The sequence below is a fragment of the Micromesistius poutassou genome (assembly GCF_964030765.1).
Source record: "Micromesistius poutassou genome assembly, chromosome: 7".
NCBI classification, from domain to species: Eukaryota; Metazoa; Chordata; class Actinopteri; order Gadiformes; family Gadidae; genus Micromesistius; species Micromesistius poutassou.
The window spans coordinates 18,552,612-18,575,800 of NC_140277.1; the positions used below are offsets into that span (position 1 = coordinate 18,552,612).

Consider the following 23,189-nt stretch of genomic DNA (forward strand, 5'->3'; position numbering starts at 1 on the left):
ATGTGTGTTTTAGTGTATTTCTGTGTACTTTGGTACAACACGTCATGTGTACAGGTATCAGCTGAACCCGATCCTCTAAGGAGCCCGACCTGCTATGAAGCCTTTGACCTTTGAAGCGGCTGGCCTTCAGCCAGCATCATGAAGGAGTTCAGCTCAGAGGTTTGAAGTCTCCTCAGTTGACCTGCAGCCTCCCACAGGAGGACAGGACACCTGGATGCTTTCATCTTTTCATACCACAACACCAACAACCGAAAACATAAGGTAAAGTATTTTAAACTTCATATGAATATGTGTGTGTTTGTGTGTGTGTGTGTGTGTGTGTGTGTGTGTGTGTGTGTGTGTGTGTCTGTCTAGTTTACAAACCAAACATAATACTTCATAGGATATAAACCTATGATGTTGAAGTTTATAAAATGGGTTTTGAAACGTTTTCTATTCGACCTACCATTTGGTCATTCTTGTGGCCGATTGCAAATATGTTGAAAACCATTTGGTATAATTAATAAGAGCCATTCTCCATAACATATTGCTAGCTAACTAGTTCTTGTTACTAAACGCACCAGAAGTGTAAATAGCGTCAGAAATAGATCGAAATCTCAACATTTTAAAGATAGCTCTGATGACCACCAGTCAACTTGTTCAGTTTTTATGGTAGAGGCATGACGCATGAGGTGGGCGGGACTGAGCCACTCTATGTTTGGCTCCCGAGCGCCCCCTGGTGGCCACTCTGGTGTACAGCAGTGTGAGGTCAAGTTAGAAACCTCCTCTCAGTGTGTGTCTGCTGCTGGCTCACCTTCCCTCCACAGGTCCTGATAGAACCGTCTTACTCACCTTAATGAACGCTGAGTGACCGTAGAAAAACAACATGTTGTGTTTGTGTAGGACTACAGGTCTCCGGTCTACTATGGATGAGGAGAGAGAGGAGGGGGGTCCTACCTCTAAGACCACTCGGTCTGGGAAACATGGCCGCCAGAGCAAAGCTAAGAGGTAAGAAGAGGATCTCTCACTGTCTGTGACTGTTGTCCATCTCAGAGCTCAGCAGTGAAACATCATGATATCATCATTAGTCTGAGTAAAAGCTGTGTGTGTGTGTGTGTGTGTGTGTGTGTGTGTATGTGTGTGTGTGTGTGTGTGTGTGTGTGTGTGTGTGTGTGTGTGTGTGTGTGTGTGTGTGTGTGTTGTGTTGAAGCCCAGGGCAGCAGCAGAGAGCAGACTCCCCTGGACCCAGCTGTGTCTCCATGAAGAGTGACCACTCTATGGGTCTACCTGTTAACTTTAAAGATGGACGCCCCTCCAGAGAGGAGAGGTAGGAGTTTCAAACAGACGATGAAACAGACCACTTGCAGTGTGTGTGCTCGTGCAATAGCGCCTGAAAGCAGGACCGATTCCTTCCAGAATAGTCTTGTTGTAAATACTGGACATTTGGTGATAGCATCACACTCTTCGTTCACTGAGCATCACAAACTATTTCGATGATATTACAAATAGACGGCTTTGAATGTCGAGCTGTGAAGCACTTTTCCTGCCGGTGTTTATGTTGTGTTTGTGTAGGACTACTGGTCTCCGGTCTACTATGGATGAGGAGAGAGAGGAGGGGGGTCCTACCTCCAAAACCACTCTCCCACTGTCCCAGAAAGTTCGCAGCTGGATTGAAGCTAAGAGGAAAGAAGAGGATCTCTCACTGTCTGTGACTGTTGTCCATCTCAGATGTCAGACTAATAAAGGTGTCACGATATATCACTGCTGAGTGGCTAAGAATTCTCAGTAATGGGAATAACATGTGAAGAGAAGTCTGATCAGGATGATTCAGGTTAAAACCCTAAATCATGTGTACTGGACCGGTCCAAGCTAGATGGAGCAGGTTGTTAGACCCCTTGATTGTTGGAGGGGCCACCAGATGCTAAATGGTAAATGGACTGCGTTAATACAGCGCTTTGCTAACCAGTGGCCACTCAGAGCGCTTTACAATTATTGCCAACATTCACCCGTTCATACATTCATTCATACGTCAACGACATGCAAGGCCACAACCAGCTCGTGGAGAGCAGTTAGGGTGGGCCGTCTTGCCCAGGGACACCGCGACACTCTAGGAGGAGCCAGGGTCTCTCTACCTCCTGAGCTACTGCACCAGAACGTTGCTACACTAGGTCAGTGAAGGCACTCCAGGGGAGAGATTTTAAAATATACATATATTTAAAAAGTAGCATCCATGCAGAAATCCTTTAAAAATAATTATTGAATAGATATTTCAGGAAAATCTAAGTATAAGTTCATAAAATGAATTTTATATTCTGTAGGCTATTCGATTTCATTATCCTTAAAACCCAGAGTCTCCCCCATACCAGGATGGTTCGACCCAACCTGTCATATGCCACCTGGCATCACCTGTCAATCACTTGGATCAACGATGGAGTCGTGGTTGAAGCGTAGCAGCAATTCTTTTGAAAACACGGAGGGACAAGTGGCAAAGAAGGCCAAACCAAAAATGCTTTGCGCTGGTTAGGGGGTACTTGGCTGACTAATATTTCACAGGGGGTACATCACTGAAAAAAGGTTGAGAACCACTGCATTAGGTCATATCTTCTGGGAGAGAACAATGTTCCAATGTTCTGGAAGGCTGTTTCTACCCTCCAGAACCATCCTGGGTCAGGAGAGTCCCTCCTCCACTGGACTGTATACATCAGAGGACCCCTCCACACTTTACCATCTAGCAGCAGGTTGATGAGCCACTGGTCATGTTGGGATGTAAACTAAAGTCAGGGGGTGGAGGGCTGGGTCTGCAGCCCAGACTCTACATGGAACTCTTCCTTAGGCCAGCTGGCCTCCTGAGAACCTTCCTCTACTAGAACGCTCCATGGAGGGGAGAGGAGAACCTATTTACACATGAACACACAGCCAGAAGGACGGTTCCAGCTCATGAACGTTTTATTTTCAGGATGGAACCCCTCGAGACGTACCATCTCGTTTTCGAGGGGGTCCTGACAAAAAACACAACATGAGATACAATATGCAACAAAGAGCAGACATGGTTACAATTAGACTAATTATGAAGGGACCAAAACAAACACACACACCCGTGGTATAACAACAGTGAATAGTTAGACCGTTAAGAGCAGGAGTTAGGAGCAGTGTGAGTGATAAGAGAACTTTTAAATATAACTCCTATGATATTCAAATGTTATAAAGGAGTTGGTAGGTTGTTCCAGTCTCCAAGAGCCTTATCATTAAAAGCTTTTATTCATAATTCAAGTGAAATCCTTTGAACATGAAATGCGAGATGATTATTATGTCTAAGAAAATCATTTGAATATGAATTTTGCGGGATGAGTACTTCCTGTCCATAGATGAAATGAATACATTTGAAAATAATCAGGTATCAGTGCATCTATCGTCTATTTCTGAGATAAAGACGTTGCAGTTGATGTACGTTATACCGTGGTGAAGTCAAAAGTGACAATGTGAGAATATGTGAGAATGAGAATAAGTCTGCATAAATAATTGAATATGACTTCTCATGAATCCATTACATCCAGCGTTTGAGTTTAAGTATGACGACTATATGCTATACATCAATCATATTGTAAACAAATAATGTAATAATTTACTCAGGCCACCAGACTTTCTTTCTTTCTTTCTTTTAATTTTTCGTATTTCCATTGTTGTTGCAAGATCCAATGTCGTAATATCTTTTATGCTTTATGCATTGACTTTTGTTTATGCCATGTGGTGTGTGCGTACATATAAGGCATGTGTGTCTTTAATTTTGGTTGAAGCTGTCAATCACACTTAATGTCCTCTGATTATTTACGTCTGTTGAAAAACAATAAAACATTTAAATCTCAGCAAAAAAAGATCCAAAAAAGTCCAGCAGCAGACAGCAGACCCCCCTGGACCCTGCGAGCAGACCCCCCCGAAGAGTGACCGCTCTATGGGTGAACCTCCTGACCTTAAAGACGGACGCCCCTCCAGAGAGGACAGGTAGGAGTTTCAAACAGACGATGAAAACAGACCAGTTGGTTGTAACCAGACTCTACTGATCAGATACAACAAGTCTAACTCAATAGTTGAGGACCTTCAAACTCTGTTGATGCAGTGTCGTTTCTCCAGAATTCAGATCTATGAATCAGAGCAGTTCTCTAGCTGTCTGTGGCTGTCCATCTCAGAGTTTAGCCGTGATTCTTCATGACACCATCATTAGTCTGAGTAAAAGCTGTGCGTGTGTGTGTGTGTGTGTGTGTGTGTGTGTGTTGTGTTGAAGCCCAGAGCAGCAGGAGAGAGCAGACTCCCCTGGACCCAGCTGTGTCTCCATGAAGAGTGACCGCTCTATGAAGCGTCCTCCTGAACTTAAAGACGGACGCCCCTCCAGAGAGGAGAGGTAGGAGTTTTAAACGGAAGATGAAAACATTTGGGTGTAATCAGACTCTATTTATCAGACACAACAAGGCAGGAGAAAATAAATACTTTTAAACCTTCAAATTCTGTTGATTCAGGGTCATCTCTCTAGACTTCACATCCAATAATCAGAGCAGTGTTTATAGTGATGTGCATTCTCTTTGTGTGTGTGTGTGTGTGTGTGTGTGTGTGTTGTGAAGCCCAGAGCAGCAGCAGAGAGCAGACTCCCCTGGACCCAGCTGTGTCTCCATGAAGAGTGACCGCTCTATAGGCTTTCCTCCTAACGTTAAAGATGGACGCCCCTCCAGAGAGGAGAGGTAGGAGTTTCAAACAGACGATGAAACAGACCACTTGATATCTGACCCATATCTGAGTTCATCAGAACTGTTTCTCCCCCGGCTTGTCATCAGAATATGGATCAGTTGTTCTTCAGCCTGAGCACTACTGGAGTTGACGTCTTTCAGCAAGAGGACCCTGCTCCTCGTACCTCCAGCTCACTCACTTTCTGTCACAAGTCTCTTTGGATAAAAGACAAAATACGACCCCCACTTTAAAGAGTCGTTTCTGGAAAAATATTTTTTTAAGATCAAATCAGTTTTTCATAAAGAAAATCATTTCACTTGAAAATCATAATAATTAAAACAGTTTGTTTTCCCCAAACCTTGCTCACACACCGCAACAAAGAAAAGAGCAAACAAAAAAACTTTCTCTCAAAGTACGGTAACTGTTAGGGCCCAGCTCCTACCGGGAAAGGGAAGCAGCATGGAACCACAAGGAGTCGGTCAAATGAAAGGCATTCATCACCAGGAAGACGGAATGTAGATCGACTTTTAAAAGTCTAGACCCCGAACACAAGACAACCACACTTTGTCAGACGCAATTTCAGGAAAGAAACCTTGTCTTATATTCAGGTCAACACGGTAGTTCTAAATTAGCATTCCAAGTTTAATTTCAATGCAAGTCTATGTAAAAGAAGAATAAAAGGTATAGATGAATTGATTCATATATAAATAAAGGAACAAGGTCAGGATAAACAAATTATTTTGGAGCCTGTACATCAACAGTCAGTAATCTCATCTCAACCAATTTGACATATTGTTATTCTGCAATAAAAAACAGGACTTTGTGTGTGTGTGTGTGTGTGTGTGTGTGTGTGTGTGTGTGTGTGTGTGTGTGTGTGTGTGTGTGTGTGTGTGTGTGTGTTCTCCACAGACTCCAGAGGTCAAAGGTTCCCAGTGGTCCGTCTGTACAGCAGCAGCACACAGAGTTGAAGGTGTGTAAATGTACAACACTGAGTTCAGTCATGAATGACATGTGAACAACATCTCTCCTGGAGCTAACAGTCTGGAGCTAACAGTCTCCAGGCTTCCCTCTTCAGACCAGCAGGATGTGAATCCAGGACAGACGCTTCTGATGTCCTCAGTTAGTTCACAGTAAAGTTCTCATCGATGTTTGTTCTGTTCCAGCGGATCAAGGAGAACGCACACGCTTTTCTAGACAAGGAGGTGGAGAGGCTCTGGAGGGTTCTCTACCCAGATTACCCACAATGCTCAGAGAGCCAGAGGGAGGAGGAGGAAGAGGTGGATGGAGAGGAGGAGGAGCAGAGGAGGCGCGCCAGAGAGGGAGTGGAAGACATCACACTGCTCTGCATGAAGCAGTTGAAGCAGGAGGAGCTGGCCGACTTACTGAGGAGCAGTAAGATACTCTTATTTTGAAAACAGATTTTGATTTATGATCATTATTTTTAAACAGGGCACTAAGAGTAAAAAAAAGAAAAAACCTAATTTGATTAAAAAAAATTCTTCTTTTGTTTTCTAATGTAGAAAGTGTTGCTGCTGAATGCCAACGTAAAATCCATTGTCATTTGAAGGAGAAGAGCCAGTGTGTGTTTGAGGGAATCGCTAAAGCAGGAGAGTCAAGACCTCTGAATGAGATCTACACAGAGCTCTACATCACAGAGAGAGGCAGTGGAGAGGTCAACAAGGAACATGAGGTCAGACTGATTCAAACAGCTTCCAGGAAACCAGGAAGGGAGGAAACACCAATCAGATGTGAAGACATCTTTAAACCCTTACCTGGAAAAGATCAACCAATCAGGACAATAATGACAACTGGAGTGGCCGGCATTGGTAAAACCATCTTAACACACAAGTTCACTCTGGACTGGGCTGAAGGCAAAACCAACCACGACATACATTTCATATTTCCCTTCACTTTCAGAGAGCTGAATTTACTGAAAGATAAAAAGTTTAACTTGGTGGAACTTCTTCATCACTTCTTTATTGGAACCAAAGAAGCAGGAATCTGCAGATACGACCGGTTCCAAGTTGTCTTCATCTTGGATGGTCTGGATGAGTGTCGACTTCCTCTGGACTTCCAGAACAACCCGATCTGTACTGATGTCACAGAGTCCACCTCGGTGGACGTGCTGCTGACAAACCTCATCAGGGGCAACCTGTTTCCCTCTGCTCGCATCTGGATAACCACACGCCCTGCAGCAGCCAATCAGATCCCTGCTAAGTGTGTTGACATGGTGACAGAGGTGAGAGGGTTCACCAACCAACAGAAGGAGGAGTACTTCAGGAAGAGATTCAGAGAGGAGAAGCTGGCCAGCAGGATCATCTCCCACGTCAAGACATCACAAAGCCTCTACATCATGTGTCATATCCCAGTCTTCTGTTGGATCACGGCTACAGTTCTGGAGGACTTCTTCAAAACAACCCATGGAGAGGAAGAGATGCCCAAGGACATGACTCAGATGTACAGCCACTTCCTGAGGGTTCAGTCCATACAAGGGGACATGAAGTATCATCAAAGAGCTGAAACAGATCCACACTGGAGTTCAGAGAGCAGGGAGATCATTGTTTCTCTGGGAAAACTGGCTTTTAACCAGCTGGAGAAAGGCAACCTGATCTTCTACGAGGCAGACCTGGCAGAGTGTGGCATCGATATCAGAGCAGCCTCAGAGTACACAGGAGTGTTCACCCAGATCTTTAAAGAGGAGTGTGGGCTGTACCAGGACAAGGTGTTCTGCTTTGTCCATCTGAGCATCCAGGAGTTTCTGGCTGCCCTTTATGTCTTTAAGACCTTCATCGACACTGGTGTCAATCTGATCTCAGAAGAACAACCAACCTCCTCCTCCTGTTCTTCTCTTATTAGAAATAAATCTGATCTCTTCTATGAGAAGACTGTGGCCAAGGCCTTACAGAGTGAGAACGGACACCTGGACTTGTTCCTTCGCTTCCTCCTGGGCCTCTCTCTTGATACCAATCAGAATCTCCTACGAGGCCTGCTGGGACAGACCGGAAGTAGCTCACAGACCAATCTGAATACAGTGTCTTACATCAAGAAGAGGATAGGTGGAGATCTCTCTCCAGAGAGAAGCATCAATCTGTTCTACTGTCTGAATGAGCTGAACGACCGTTCTCTAGTGGAGGAGATCCAACGGTACCTGACATCAGGAAGTCTCTCCAGAGAGTCTCTCTTCCCTGCTCAGTGGTCAGCTCTGGTCTTCATCTTACTATCATCAGAAGAGGAGCTGGACGTGTTTGAACTGAAGAAATACTCTGCTTCAGAGGAGGGTCTTCTGAGGCTGCTGCCAGTGGTCAAAGCCTCCAAAACATCTCTGTAGGTTCACTAATAACATGTATTACAATACACAACACAGTATACATAATACTAGAATATAAGTTGTAATAATATACAAACCATCTCTGTAGGTTCATTAATAACATGCACACATGTACAATACACAACACAATGCACATAATACTAGACGTTAAAGGTTATAATAATATACAAAACATCTCTGTATGTGCTCTAAGAACCTATATTACAATACTTGCAATGCAATAATACTAGAATATAAACTAATAATAACATAAAATATATGTCTGTAGGTGCACACTTAACAAATATACTCACTTGAAACATATATAAGTATACAGAGACATAGTTATATGCTGCAAATATATATCTAAAAAAATTATAACAGGTGAACTGACATCTTTCAACAAACTTCATGTAAAAAGTGACATTGGTTCTGAAGAGTAATATGTTACTGTCTGTTTAATTGTGTGAAGGCTGAATGGCTGTAATCTGTCAGAGAGAAGCTGTGAAGATCTGGCCTCAGTTCTCAGCTCCAACTCCTCTAGTCTGAGAGAGCTGGACCTGAGTACCAATGATCTGCAGGATTCAGGAGTGAAGCTGCTCTCTGCTGGACTGGGGAGTCCACACTGTACACTGGAAACTCTCAGGTCAGTTTACTTGAAGTGCATAATAACATTTTACTATCAGCAGACGTCAGTTTCACATAATGTGCAAACTGTACATTAAATATGCCATCTACTAATTACTGTAACAAGAAAGTGATAGTTTATAATTAGTAAAGTAGAATAACATAATTGCATAAAAGGGTTCTCTGAAGACACATTTTATGCACAGATAACATTTATCAGACACATTTTAACTTTGGATTCACATTCCAAAAGTTTAAGCAAGTTAAACTTTTATTATTTAATCATTTCATAAAAAACAATAAATTATGTTTGATTTAAATCTGTTACCTTTTTTTTCCCACTTTATTGTGTGTGAAGGCTGACTGGCTGTCATCTGTCAGAGATATGCTGTGAAGCTCTGGCCTCAGTTCTCAGCTCCAACTCCTCTAGTCTGAGAGAGCTGGACCTGAGTACCAATGATCTGCAGGATTCAGGAGTGAAGCTGCTCTCTGCTGGACTGGGGAGTCCACACTGTACACTGGAAACTCTCAGGTCAGTTTACTTAAAGTGCATAATAACATTTTACTATCAGCAGACATTCTGCTGATTCTTAAATAGTGTAGTAGTTGTCACAAGCCTAGATGTAATCATTGTATGCATGCCACCTAAAATACTTGGAAATGCACTTGAGAAAATTAATTCTGCTCTTGTTTTTCTGAATTAGTGACATAATTAACTCTGAATTCTGAGTTTTTATGGAATAATAATCCGCACTTTTTTTCTGAATTACTGTGTTCATTATCTCAGAATTCTGAGACAAGATTTCATGGCAAAAATAAATGTGCTGTTTTTGTGATTTAACAAGTTTTAATATGTTTCATATGATCTTCAATATAGTAACCCATGCCATTGTATCACCGTTACTGAAATAAGTCCCCAATTTAGAGAGAAAAGGGGTAAAATCCTATGTTTTTGCCATTTTCCCCAAAACACGCCATGAACGTTCCACTCTGCTGAACGCAGGTGGCGTTCTTTACGTGACGTCAGACCTTTACCGAGGAAGTCTGATGTCACGACCGAGGGGCACCCCCCTCCTCTGTGAAGCTCCGTCTGAGCAGCTGTTAAGGGGAAGTAGAGCGAGTGGACCCAAATGCTCACACAGAGTGAGGCTGACAGACAGTAAATCAAAGGGTCTTTACTGAGGGACACAAATATGTAAAGGAGGGACTTGGGGCTTGAAGGCTGGAGGGTAGTCAGACAGGGGAGGGGTCGGTGACAGGAGGGTAGTCAGACAGGGGAGGGGTCGGTGACAGGAGGGTAGTCAGACAGGGGAGGGGTCGGTGACAGGAGGGTAGTCAGACAGGGGAGGGGTCAGTGACACTGTACAGGGAGGAGATTGTTAGGGCGAGCGACGGAGCACAAGGACTCAACAATGTAGACACTAGGAGGGACCAGGGACGAGGTACTGACTGTTAAGTGTGAAACAACGATCTAGCGTTGATTGTATGAATTAAAAATGTCTTAAATTACATATTCAACTAGGGTCAGTTGTGTGAATATTTTTAATCGACAGTAGTTTAACTGTCTGTTAAAAATGTTCTGAAGAGTAACATGTTCCTGTCTGTTTGTGTGAGTGTAGAGCCCTAAAGTAGAATAACAGACTTCTTAAAAAGTTTCTTTGAAGACACGTTTTTCAGTTGTTTCATCATTCATAAAACATTATAGATGTATAATTCATGTATAATTAAAACAACTGCATATTGTTTAAAGGCTGACTGGCTGCCATCTGTCAGAGAGATGCTGTGAAGCTCTGGCCTCAGTTCTCAGCTCCAACTCCTCTAGTCTGAGAGAGCTGGACCTGAGTACCAATGATCTGCAGGATTCAGGAGTGAAGCTGCTCTCTGCTGGACTGGGGAGTCCACACTGTACACTGGAAACTATAAGGTCAGTTTCACATAATGTGCAAACTGTACATTAAATATGCCATCTACTAATGACTGTAACAAGAAAGTGATAGTTTATAATTAGTAAAGTAGAATAACATAATCTGCATAAAAGGGTTCTCTGAAGACACATTTTATGCACAGACAACATTAATCAGACACATTTTAACTTTGGATTCACATTCCAAAAGTTTAAGCAAGTTAAACTTTTATTATTTAATCATTTCATAAAAAACAAAAAATTATGTTTGATTTAAATCTGTTACCTTTTTTTTTCACTTTATTGTGTGTGAAGGCTGACTGGCTGTCATCTGTCAGAGATATGCTGTGAAGCTCTGGCCTCAGTTCTCAGCTCCAACTCCTCTAGTCTGAGAGAGCTGGACCTGAGTACCAATGATCTGCAGGATTCAGGAGTGAAGCTGCTCTCTGCTGGACTGGGGAGTCCACACTGTACACTGGAAACTCTCAGGTCAGTTTACTTGAAGTGCATAATAACATTTTACTATCAGCAGACATTCTGCTGATTCTTAAATAGTGTCATAGTTGTCACAAGCCTAGATGTAATCATTGTATGCATGCCACCTAAAATACTTGGAAATGCACTTGAGAAAATTAATTCTGCTCTTGTTTTTCTGAATTTGTGACATAATTAACTCTGAATTCTGAGTTTTCATGGAATAATAATCCGCTCTTTTTTTCTGAATTACTGTGTTCATTATCTCAGAATTCTGAGACAAGATTTCATGGCAAAAATAAATGTGCTGTTTTTGTGATTTAATAAGTTTTTATATGTTTCATATGATCTTCAATATAGTAACCCATGCCATTGTATCACTGTTACTGAAATAAGTCCCCAATTCAGAGAGAAAAGGGGTAAAATCCTATGTTTTTGCCATTCTCCCCAAAACACGCCGTGAACGTTCCACCCTGCTGAACGCAGGTGGCGTTCTTTATGTGACGTCAGACCTTTACCGAGGAAGTCTGACGTCACGACCGAGGGGCAACCCCCCTCCTCTGTGAAGCTCCGTCTGAGCAGCTGTTAAGGGGAAGTAGAGCGAGTGGACCCAAATGCTCACACAGAGTGAGGCTGACAGACAGTAAATCAAAGGGTCTTTAATGAGGGACACAAATATGTAAAGGAGGGACTTGGGGCTTGAAGGCTGGAGGGTAGTCAGACAGGGGAGGGGTCGGTGACAGGAGGGTAGTCAGACAGGGGAGGGGTCGGTGACAGGAGGGTAGTCAGACAGGGGAGGGGTCGGTGACAGGAGGGTAGTCAGACAGGGGAGGATGTCGGTGACAGGAGGGTAGTCAGACAGGGGAGGGGTCGGTGACACTGTACAGGGAGGAGATTGTTAGGGCGAGCGACGGAGCACAAGGACTCAACAATGTAGACACTAGGAGGGACCAGGGACGAGGTACTGACTGTTAAGTGTGAAACAACGATCTAGCGATGATGTCTTAAATAAAAAAAATGAAAAATGTCTTAAATTACATATTCAACTAGGGTTAGTTTAATATGTGAATATTTTTAACAGACAGTAGTTTAACTGTCTGTTAGAAATGTTCTGAAGAGTAACATGTTCCTGTCTGTTTGTGTGAGTGTAGAGCCCTAAAGTAGAATAACAGACTATTCTTAAAAAGTTTCTTTGAAGACACGTTTTCCAGTTGTTTCATCATTTATAAAACATTATAGATGTATAATTTATGTATAATTAAAACAACTTCATATTGTTTAAAGGCTGACTGGCTGCCATCTGTCAGAGAGATGCTGTGAAGCTCTGGCCTCAGTTCTCAGCTCCAACTCCTCTAGTCTGAGAGAGCTGGACCTGAGTAACAATGATCTGCAGGATTCAGGAGTGAAGCTGCTCTCTGCTGGACTGGGGAGTCCACACTGTACACTGGAAACTCTCAGGTCAGTTTACTTAAAGTGCATAATAACATTTTACTATCAGCAGACATTCAGCTGATTCTTAAATAGTGTAGTAGTTGTCACAAGCCTAGACGTAATCATTGTATGTATGCCACCTAACATACTTGGAAATTCACTTGAGAAAATGAATTCTGTTCTTGTTTTTCTGAATTAATGACATAATTAACTCAGAATTCTGAGTTTTTATGGAATAATAAGCCTGTCTTTTTTTCTGAATTACTGTGTTAATTATCTCAGAATTCTAAGATAAGATTTCATGGCAAAAATAAATGTGCTGTTTTTGTTATTCAACAAGTCTTAATGTTTTATATGATCTTCACTATAGTAATCCATGCCATTGTATCACTGTTACTGAAATACGTCCCCAATTTAGAGAGAAAAGGGCTAAAATCCTATGTTTTTGCCATTCTCCCCAAAACACGCCGTGAACGTTCCACCCTGCTGAACGCAGGTGGCGTTCTTTACGTGACGTCAGACCTTTACCGAGGAAGTCTGACGTCACGACCGAGGGGCACCCCCCTCCTCTGTGAAGCTCCGTCTGAGCAGCTGTTAAGGGGAAGTAGAGCGAGTGGACCCAAATGCTCACACAGAGTGAGGCTGACAGACAGTAAATCAAAGGGTCTTTACTGAGGGACACAAATATGTAAAGGAGGGACTTGGGGCTTGAAGGCTGGAGGGTAGTCAGACAGGGGAGGGGTCGGTGACAGGAGGGTAGTCAGACAGGGGAGGGGTCGGTGACACTGTACAGGGAGGAGATTGTTAGGGCGAGCAACGGAGCCCAAGGACTCAACAATGTAGACACTAGGAGGGACCAGGGACGAGGTACTGACTGTTAGTGTGAAACAACGATCTAGCGATGATTGTATGAATTAAAAATGTCTTAAATTACATATTCAACTAGGGTCAGTTGTGTGAATATTAATATTAACTGTCTGTTAAAAATGTTCTGAAGAGTAACATGTTCCTGTCTGTTTGTGTGAGTGTAGAGCCCTAAAGTAGAATAACAGACTCTTCTTAAAAAGTTTCTTTGAAGACACGTTTTCCAGTTGTTTCATTATTTATAAAACATTATAGATGTATAATTTATGTATGATTAACAACTAATTAACAACTGCATATTGTTTAAAGGCTGACTGGCTGCCGTCTGTCAGAGAGATGCTGTGAAGCTCTGGCCTCAGTTCTCAGCTCCAACTCCTCTAGTCTGAGAGAGCTGGACCTGAGTACCAATGATCTGCAGGATTCAGGAGTGAAGCTGCTCTCTGCTGGACTGGGGAGTCCACACTGTACACTGGAAACGCTCAGGTCAGTTTTAGTCAATGTGCAAAAACAATTAAACTAATTGTTGTATGAAATGTATTAATAATTAAAATGGCAGTTTTACATAATGTGCAAACAGTTACGCCACAATGTTCCATATCAGAAGACATTTGACCGATTTCAAGTTCTTTGTTATATTTTTGGATTGTTGAGGAATTACTTTACTTATTAGATATATTATATAGATACCTATATATTATATAATGTATTATTATTATATTATATAGATATAGAGCTCAGGGAGTCCGCAAACGGCAACAATCACTTCTCCTCCATGCTGTGGTTCACTCTGACAGCTGATTGGTCAATGGGCAGCAGCTCATTTGCATGAAGGCTACAGACACCAGAAACAGCACATTGTGAAGGGACTGAAGCAGAGGGGAATAGCGGTAGGAGAGATTTTGTTTCCCAGAAGCTATTTCCAGCAAACAGCTTCAAAAACATGTTTTCTGGAACTCATATGCTATGTTTACTTGTTGAGAAAACACCATAATATGTCCTCCTTAAGACCTCGTTCCTATGAGTTGCTTGGATATGCGACCGCGGGACTGTGTGTGTGTGTGTGTGTGTGTGTGTGTGTGTGTGTGTGTGTGTAGGTTGTCTGGCTGCCTGGTCACACAGGAAGGCTGTGCTTCTCTGGCCTCAGCTGTGAGCTTCAACCCCTCCCATCTGAGAGAGCTGGACCTGAGCTACAATCACCCAGGAGACTCAGGAGCTGCGCTGCTCTCTGCTGGACTGGAGGACCCACACTGGAGACTGGACACTCTCAGGTATGGAGAGGACAGCTCACCACTCAGGGACAATGTCTCCTACAAGGATCAGTGGAACATGTTACCGTTCCACTGATCGCTCATTATACCACAGTAAAGGGGACAACGCCCCTTTACTGTGGTATAATGAGAACACACAGCCTGTCATGATCTATTGCTTTTATAAAACGGTGAATGAATGAAAGTCATAGACACCCTCAATTTTGAAAAAGCGAGAAAGTCGGAAAAGTCAAAAAAGTAGTCCCTCCTGGCTGCCTGCAAAGTGCGCGGCGGTTGCTATGCAACAAAATGTAGCGTCCTTCAGAGAGAAGGCTAGAGACGGTAGCTCGGTTCGCCGGCAATTTAGCCTACTATCGAGTTCACTCACCGTGTGCCTATTGCTTTACAACATTTCCACCCTCTCCAGCAATCAACATATTTTTAGGCTTCAGTGAACTATGCTATTGCTTTTATATATAAAAAAACAACAGTTCAAGTTAGGCGCGGAGTGATACTGAACTCTGAAAACTGAACGGGCGTCATAGCTGTGTGTATACGCTCAATATACAACCGTTGGGAACCAATCAGATCGCTTGATTTAAGCCACCCGTTTTATAAATATAAATAAACAACAGTTCAAGTTAGGCGCGGAGTGATACTGAACTCTGTAAACTGAACAGGTGTCATAGCTGTGTGTATACGCTCAATATACAACAGTTGGGAACCAATCAGGTCGCTTGATTTAAGCCACCCGTTTTATATTACTAGATAATGAGCTCTCATTTAGAAACAACAGTTATGTTAATGTTTCAGTTTTTGGAGACAAAATGCTGCTCTCTTTGTTAACATGTGAATAATGTTCCCTTGTCTAAAGACAACATGCTGCTCTCTCTTTGTTAACATGTGAATAATGTTCCCTTGTCTAAAGACAACATGCTGCTCTCTTTGTTAACATGTGAATAATGTTTCCCTGTCTAAAGACAACATGCTGCTCTCTTTGTTAACATGTGAATAATGTTTCCCTGTCTAAAGACAACATGCTGCTCTCTCTTTGTTAACATGTGAATAATGTTTCCCTGTCTAAAGACAACATGCTGCTCTCTCTCTGTTAACATGTGAATAATGTTTCCCTGTCTAAAGACAACATGCTGCTCTCTCTTTGTTAACATGTGAATAATGTTTCCCTGTCTAAAGACAACATGCTGCTCTCTCTTTGTTAACATGTGAATAATGTTTCCCTGTCTAAAGACAACATGCTGCTCTCTCTTTGTTAACATGTGAATAATGTTTCCCTGTCTAAAGACAACATGCTGCTCTCTCTTTGTTAACATGTGAATAATGTTTCCCTGTCTAAAGGCAACATGCTGCTCTCTCTTTGTCTCCCCAGTGTGGAGCACGGTGGAGAGTGGAGGATGAAACCAGCTCTAATGAAGTGTAAGTGTCTGTTTAGTTTGATTCATCTCAACACACACTAACTATAGAGATGGAAAGTCCATCCACACAGCAGGAGGTGACGTTGGTTCAGTCAAATCATCCTGGGAATGAAGATGATGGTGGACATCACCTTCATCAAACTGTTGATGTATAATAATTATATTCTACAATAATCTATATTTTGTTCTCGTTTGATATTTTCTTCCTAGTGAATGTTACGCAGCATTAAGAAATATTAACCGTGAGCGGCCAGCCGTACGAGGGCTGAAACGTGTGCGAGTTTGACCCCCGTGTGCAGGGTTCTAAATTAACTTTTTGGATTACCAGCCAATTGGGCTGGTAACTTTCTAAAGTTACCAGCCAATCGGAATTTCCACTAGCCAAATTTTTTGTTGATATTTGTTGTTGATATTCTCAATCTCATCCCCTGCCTCCTTCCCCTTCTCGCCCCCAGACGTCTGTCCAACCAACCACCGCCGCGTTTAGTTTAACGCGGTGGTTCTCTAACTTTTTCGGTCACCCCCCACTTTGGACAAGGGGGGATTTTCAAGCCCCACCTGCCCCCATCGCCCCAACACAATGCTAATGAAATACGCCAAGCTTAACATTTCCAAATTTATTGAAGTAACATCAAGTTACATCATGTTGTATCTAAATTCTAACTAAATAACATCAAATAACAGCAAGTTCAACAATAGAGAAAATAAAAGTGCAGCTGAAAGAAAAAAGAGCGAGACTTCTCCGGTGCTGGATCTGATGCCTATTCAGGAGCAGAGGAGTCAACTAAAACCGTCCACAGTGGATGATGTGCTTTTTTGCACGGCAATCTAAAGCACCACGCCAAACACCACTGGTGTAATTCCCCGGCGTTCCATCTTATGTGTCTGATTTTCCTTTTGGTGCGGGTCGGGCGTTGGTATCAATTTATAGCGGGTCTGGTCGGGTGCGGAATGTAATTTGCGCTACTGTCGGAACACGGGTCGGATGTGGTTTTAAGTTTTGCGGGTAAGGACGGGTGCGGGTTTGCAAATAAGAGGCGTGCAGGACTCTGCTCTGCTCATCTCTCTCCACTCCGCTCTGCCTCTGGCTCACACACACTCTGCCCCGGCCCCGCTCTTCCACCACTCGCCTCACTTTTTTAAATCCCCTTCAGCGCGAAACATGCATTTGCAACATCTTGCTCCGACTGTTTTTGACTGACTCATTTTAAAATGTTTAGCTACCCTGGCCTACACACAAATTTAGGATTGAGTTGCAATCGGCAAGGCAGGTTAACGAGCACAGCGACGCGGCGCCCCCGATATAGAACGACCAGTTGGAGCGCGGCGACGGCACCTATTTTATTGCATGAACAAATATTGATATATATCTTATATCGACATTCTGCTTGAAAATAGGAGATATGACTTTTGGCCCATATCGCCCAGCCCTACTGTCAAGCTTTCGCTCCTACCATAAGAAACATGGAGTTTTCAGGGACACTTCCTCCCGTTTGTCGCGCCCCACCTGCACGTCTCTATTCCCCACCAGTGGGGCGCGCCCCACACAACATCACGTAGCATCACCACAGTGCTCATGGGAAATGTAGTCAGTACTGCCCAGGGAGCGAGAACAGTACGACAATTCACCATGACGTCACAATTCGTTCTTCCGGGTGGCAAAAGCCGAAGCGTTCTCCGATGGCACCACTAGTAAACAAACCCTTCCATGTCATTTGACCAGGGCAGAGCGATCCAGAAAACAGAGTCAATGGCTTGAATGAATGGTTTTCTTCTTGCGGGGTGCTACAGGACGTCTCATTAATATATATAAATATAACTTATATTATATTAATATTGTTTACGTCATCGTTTCAACTTCAGATCAACAATGGTTTTATCTATGCAGGCCCGGTTCCAGAACAGAATGCCTTGGGGTGCATCTGAGATTATAGGGGGTGCACCAGTACTATAGTAAAACCAGCTACCCAGCTTCAGTTCAGACTTCGCTTTTTACACTAGGCCTTTCTACCAGTAGATAGACAAGCACTTCTGGGTAGTTGTACTGACATGTTGGGACAAAAACATTTACTGTGCTTAAAAGATGGTATCACATCATGTCTTGTGATGTGGAGAACATTTCAGCTGCAACGTTAGCTTATTGATATCCAAGCTTTGGATATGAGAATGAATTAATAATGGTTAAATTAAATCAAATTTGAAAAGGCTCAAGAGGTTCACATACTTTCAAGCAGCACTGTAGCCTTGTGAGACCAAATAATTTAACAACATAAACATAAAACATAAAACATGCTCTGTATTTATATAAGTGAACCACTAAATGTCACAAAATAATTTTACATTATCATTCACAAGATAATGCTTGAAATATATCACTTCATGTCTAATACATCTAGATTATATGGAACCTTTTGAATTAAATTACAAAAAAATAGCTTTTCCCTGATATTCTAATATTATGAGATGCACCTTTATGTGAACCACTTAATGTCAATAAATATAACTTATATTATATTATATTAATATTGTTTACGTCATCGTTTCAACTTCAGATCAACAATGGTTTTATCTATGTAACTATGTTCACAGTAGCCGGCTGGATGGCTTCAGGTCAGTGGCAGCCGCTCGCGTTCTGCCACCCGGAAGTGTCCTTACGGCTATTGTTTACTAACATTCTGAAGTGTCCTTACGGCTATTGTTTACTAACATTCTGAAGTGTCCTTACGGCTATTGTTTACTAACATTCTGAAGTGTCCTTACGGCTATTGTTTACTAACATTCTGAAGTGTCCTTACGGCTATTGTTTACTAACATTCTGAAGTGTCCTTACGGCTATTGTTTACTAACATTCTGAAGTGTCCTTACGGCTATTGTTTACTAACATTCTGAAGTGTCCTTACGGCTATTGTTTACTAACATTCTGAAGTGTCCTTACGGCTATTGTTTACTAACATTCTGAAGTGTCCTTACGGCTATTGTTTACTAACATTCTGAAGTGTCCTTACGGCTATTGTTTACTAACATTGTGGCAACCCGCCTCGGGGAGTGAACCCGCTTTACTCAAAACCAGCACGCAACTCGATTGGGTGTTAAGCCACGAAGGCTCGTTTAATCAAACATAAAGTCTCTTTTACAAAAAGAACAAACAGATGGTTGTGTGGCGCAGCCACAACGGCTGGACTCTCCGTCCACCCCGCCACGAGAGAGCCTCGAATGAACGTGGAAGCCAGCCTTTTAAGCAGGCTTCCTCAGGTGCTCTGCATTCCGTTGATTGGGACCGGGCCGGGTTGCCACAACATTCTGAAGTGTCCTTACGGCTATTGTTTACTAACATTCTGAAGTGTCCTTACGGCTATTGTTTACTAACATTCTGAAGTGTTCTTACGGCTATTGTTTACTAACATTCTGAAGTGTCCTTACGGCTATTGTTTACTAACATTCTGAAGTGTCCTTACGGCTATTGTTTACTAACATTCTGAAGTGTCCTCACGGCTATTGTTTACTAACATTCTGAAGTGTCCTTACGGCTATTGTTTACTAACATTCTGAAATGCTGTGTAGAGTGGCTCTGAGATTGCCTCATGCATCACCGGCCAAACTGGCGTAAAGTAAGTTTTTATGAACACCCGCCAAGATGATTTTTAACCCGATATGATTTGTAGCTCCGATGCTACGTGTGAGGGCCGCCCAGCGAGGACCCCCCCCCCCCCCCTCCCCCATGCCATTTAGTAGATCTAAGGCCCAGACAGGACCAGTGCTTTAGTAGATCTAAGGCCCAGACAGGACCAGTGCTTTAGTAGATCTAAGGCCCAGACAGGACCAGTGCTTTAGTAGATCTAAGGCCCAGACAGGACCAGTGCTTTAGTAGATCTAAGGCCCAGACAGGACCAGTGCTTTAGTAGATCTAAGGCCCAGACAGGACCAGTGCTTTAGTAGATCTAAGGCCCAGACAGGACGCCCCGAGTGCTTTTCATTCAGGGAAACACAAGGAAGGTCTTACATTGTTTAGGAGATAAGGTAGGATATAATAATAATAATAATATAAAGGATATAATTATTATAATAATAATAATAATAATAATACAGGCTGCTTGTTCCCTACAAGCAGCCTGTAGGGAACAGAGAGCGGAGGACTGTTAAGGGCTGGTTATGGTCCCACGTTCACGCAACGCAAGGGGGTGACGGACCCCTTACGTCCTTGCGGACCCTCCTTGCGTCCACCGCGAGGGCCTGACGTGTGCCTCCCAAAAATTGTAACCTTCCGTCGAGGCGACGCAGCCGCAAGGGCTGTGATTGGTCCGCTCACTAAAACCCGACGCAGGACCAGAAAGGTTCAGGACTGCGTGGAAGCGTCTGCGGGGTCGTTGCGTCGATGTGGAACCATAAAGAGCCCTTTAGTCTGCCCTATAATAACGGAACAGCCCCTCATAGTGTCGCAGTACGGTATACCGATACTGAAACCGTGTCACAATAGCCGCCATTTAAACGCTACCAGACCGCATGTTATTAGTAGTGCTACTCTAACACTGAGTGTGTTAAAGGGGACATATTATGAAAACAACACTTTTCCTGGGATTTGGGCTGTTGTTTTGGGTTTCTGGTGCTGCCACACGCATACAAACTTAAAAAAAAAAGTCTGTACATGCTTTTTTGAGTGAGATATGCATTTCTGAAAGTACCCCGCCTACAGTTACCAAACGAGCGAGTCAGTTTCGGCGCCCCCTCCTACGCAGGAGGGGGGGGGGTACATTTGCATATTACCACCCACTTCCCCACCAATCAGAGCATAGATACGATTTTGTGGACCTGGACCAGCGGACGAGTGCTGGGCGGAGATGTTCGCGCATTTCAGAAGCAGGGAGATTCCATACAGAAATAGATGTGACCGCCTGGCAGGGAGAAGCTCCCCCGCCGGAGCTCCCGGACTGCCGCCAGAACTCCGGCGGCAGTCCGGCAGCCCCGCTCCGGGAGTACGGCGGGGGAGCTTCGGCGGCAGTCCGGCAGCTCAGCTCCGGGAGCACAATCCCTTTCTCCTCCATGTCGCGGTTCAATCCGGACTTCAGAGAGTCAAAGCCAAAGTCCCTTTCCCCCAATTCTTCTGAACCATGGCCGAGATAACCCCCACTACGAGTCTTTACTTGTTGTGGAAGTACCAGAGACGTCAGACGCAGTCTTTATGATTCATAATATCATCAGAGGCACACATAGCTTTTGGCCCTGATATTAGATATTATATTATATAGATACCTATATATTATATAATGTATTATTATTATTATTATTATATTATATAGATATAGAGCTCAGGGAGTCCGCAAACGGCAACAATCACTTCTCCTCCATGCTGTGGTTCACTCTGACAGCTGATTGGTCAATGGGCAGCAGCTCATTTGCATGAAGGCTACAGACACCAGAAACAGCACATTGTGAAGGGACTGAAACAGAGGGGAATAGCGCTAGGAGAGATTTTGTTTCCCAGAAGCTATTTCCAGCAAACAGCTTCAAAAACATGTTTTCCTGAACTCATATGCTATGTTTACTTGTTGAGAAAACACCATAATATGTCCTCTTTAAGACCTCGTTCCTATGAGTTGCTTGGATGTGCGACCGCGGGGGTGTGTGTGTGTGTGTGTGTGTGTGTGTGTGTGTGTGCAGTGCTTTGTGGTCATCAGTTATTATTTTCTCTCATATGGAGAGAAAATCAACAACCCTCCTGTCAACAACCCTGATCGCCCCCCCCCCCCCCCGTCAACAATCCCAATCGCCCCCCCCCCCGTCAACAACCCTGTGACCACCCCCCCACCGTCCCCCCCATCCCGATCGCGCGGGCGGGGGGGGGGGCGCTCGGGCGGAGTCTCTCCTAGGGCACAATTCAGTGTAGAACCGGCCCTGGTAACGGTGTCTTGTTCTCCCCTCAGATGCCTGTGAACTCACACTGGACCCAAACACAGCCCACCCACGACTCTCTCTGTCTGAGGACAACAGAAAGGTGATGTGGGCTAAAGAGCTGCAGCCGTATCCTGATCACCCAGAGAGATTTGACCCCTGGCTCCAGGTGTTGGGAAGAGAGGGTCTGACTGGTCGCTGTTACTGGGAGGTAGAGAGGGAAGGAGGTGTTATAATAGGAGTGACATACAGAGGAATCACAAGGAGAGGAGATGGTGATGACAGCAAGATTGGAGGGAACAACAAGTCCTGGTGTCTTTGTTGTCATGATGACCGTTACGTTGCCAAGCACAACAATATAGAAACAGCCACCCGTCTCCGCCCTGCTGGCTCTACCAGAGTAGGAGTGTATCTGGACCGGCCTGCTGGCACTCTGTCCTTCTACAGAGTGTCCCCAGGTGGAGGAGGGTCCTCAGACACACTGACACACATCCACACCTTCAGGACCTCCTTCACCCAGGAGGACCTCCTCCCTGGGTTTGGGTTAATGGCTTCTGGTACCTCAGTCTCTCTGAGTCAGTTGTATTGACACACACACACACACACACACACACACACACACACACACACACACATTCTGTTGTTTTTTTAACTCCAAAACTTGCAATAGGGAGTTCATTATCCTCAATATCATATCTTTGGCTTCCTCTACAGTTATAAACAATATTATGCATTGAGCTTCCTCTACAGTTAGAAAGATTAATTGTTCAGATGAGGAGAGTTTGATGATGAAAGCTATTTTAAAAAGGTTTGTTTTCAGTGATGCTCAATAAATCCCTCAGTTATCAGTAATTATTACATTTCTATCTTTTGTGATCGCTCTATTGGTAAATTCTGTAGTATATTTGTTGTTGTTTGCTTTATATTATGTTGATGTTGATTTGATTCATGATGATGATTTAAACAGTCCTTAACTTTACTGAAACAAGCAGGGTCATGGATCGGATAGATAGTGTATTAAATGTACTGGGGTTATGAATCGGGATAGATAGTGTATTAAATGTACTGAGGTTATGAATCGGGATAGATAGTGTATTAAATGTGTTTTTTAAGTAATTTGAGTAATTTATTCTTCAACCTACAAAAACAAATAATCATGTTTAAATGAATGATGTTTGTATGTAGTTGTTTAAACAAATAAAATAAAGTTGGTGCTATAACCGAGTATGGCCACTAGATGGTAGTGTTTCTAATTTATTCTAATTTTATGAATTCTGAATTGTGAACACTTTTGAAATGGAAACTAACGATTGTTAACCTAT

General features: G+C 43.3%; 3 protein-coding genes across 5 annotated transcripts in view; all 3 read left to right on the top strand.

Annotated features, from left to right (window-relative positions):
• Positions 1-23,189, top strand: part of LOC311350681 (NLR family CARD domain-containing protein 3-like) — a 240,816-nt gene that overhangs the window by 17,730 nt on the left and 199,897 nt on the right. The window lies entirely within an intron of this gene.
• On the top strand, positions 127-2,722 carry LOC311350081 (uncharacterized protein; the record flags this gene model as incomplete). The annotated part of the gene is made up of 5 exons (XM_084470117.1): positions 127-261; positions 883-987; positions 1,190-1,306; positions 1,552-1,683; positions 2,635-2,722. The coding sequence occupies exons 1-5, from the start codon at positions 215-217 to the stop codon at positions 2,720-2,722; spliced, it is 489 nt and encodes a 162-aa protein (XP_084326243.1). The 5' UTR covers positions 127-214.
• On the top strand, positions 5,841-22,511 carry LOC311350082 (NACHT, LRR and PYD domains-containing protein 3-like; the record flags this gene model as incomplete). The annotated part of the gene is made up of 9 exons (XM_084470118.1): positions 5,841-6,087; positions 6,216-8,019; positions 10,380-10,553; positions 10,848-11,021; positions 12,291-12,464; positions 13,611-13,784; positions 14,396-14,569; positions 15,936-15,982; positions 21,900-22,511. 9 exons carry the CDS (start codon positions 5,841-5,843, stop codon positions 22,454-22,456), a joined length of 3,525 nt encoding a protein of 1,174 aa, XP_084326244.1. The 3' UTR covers positions 22,457-22,511.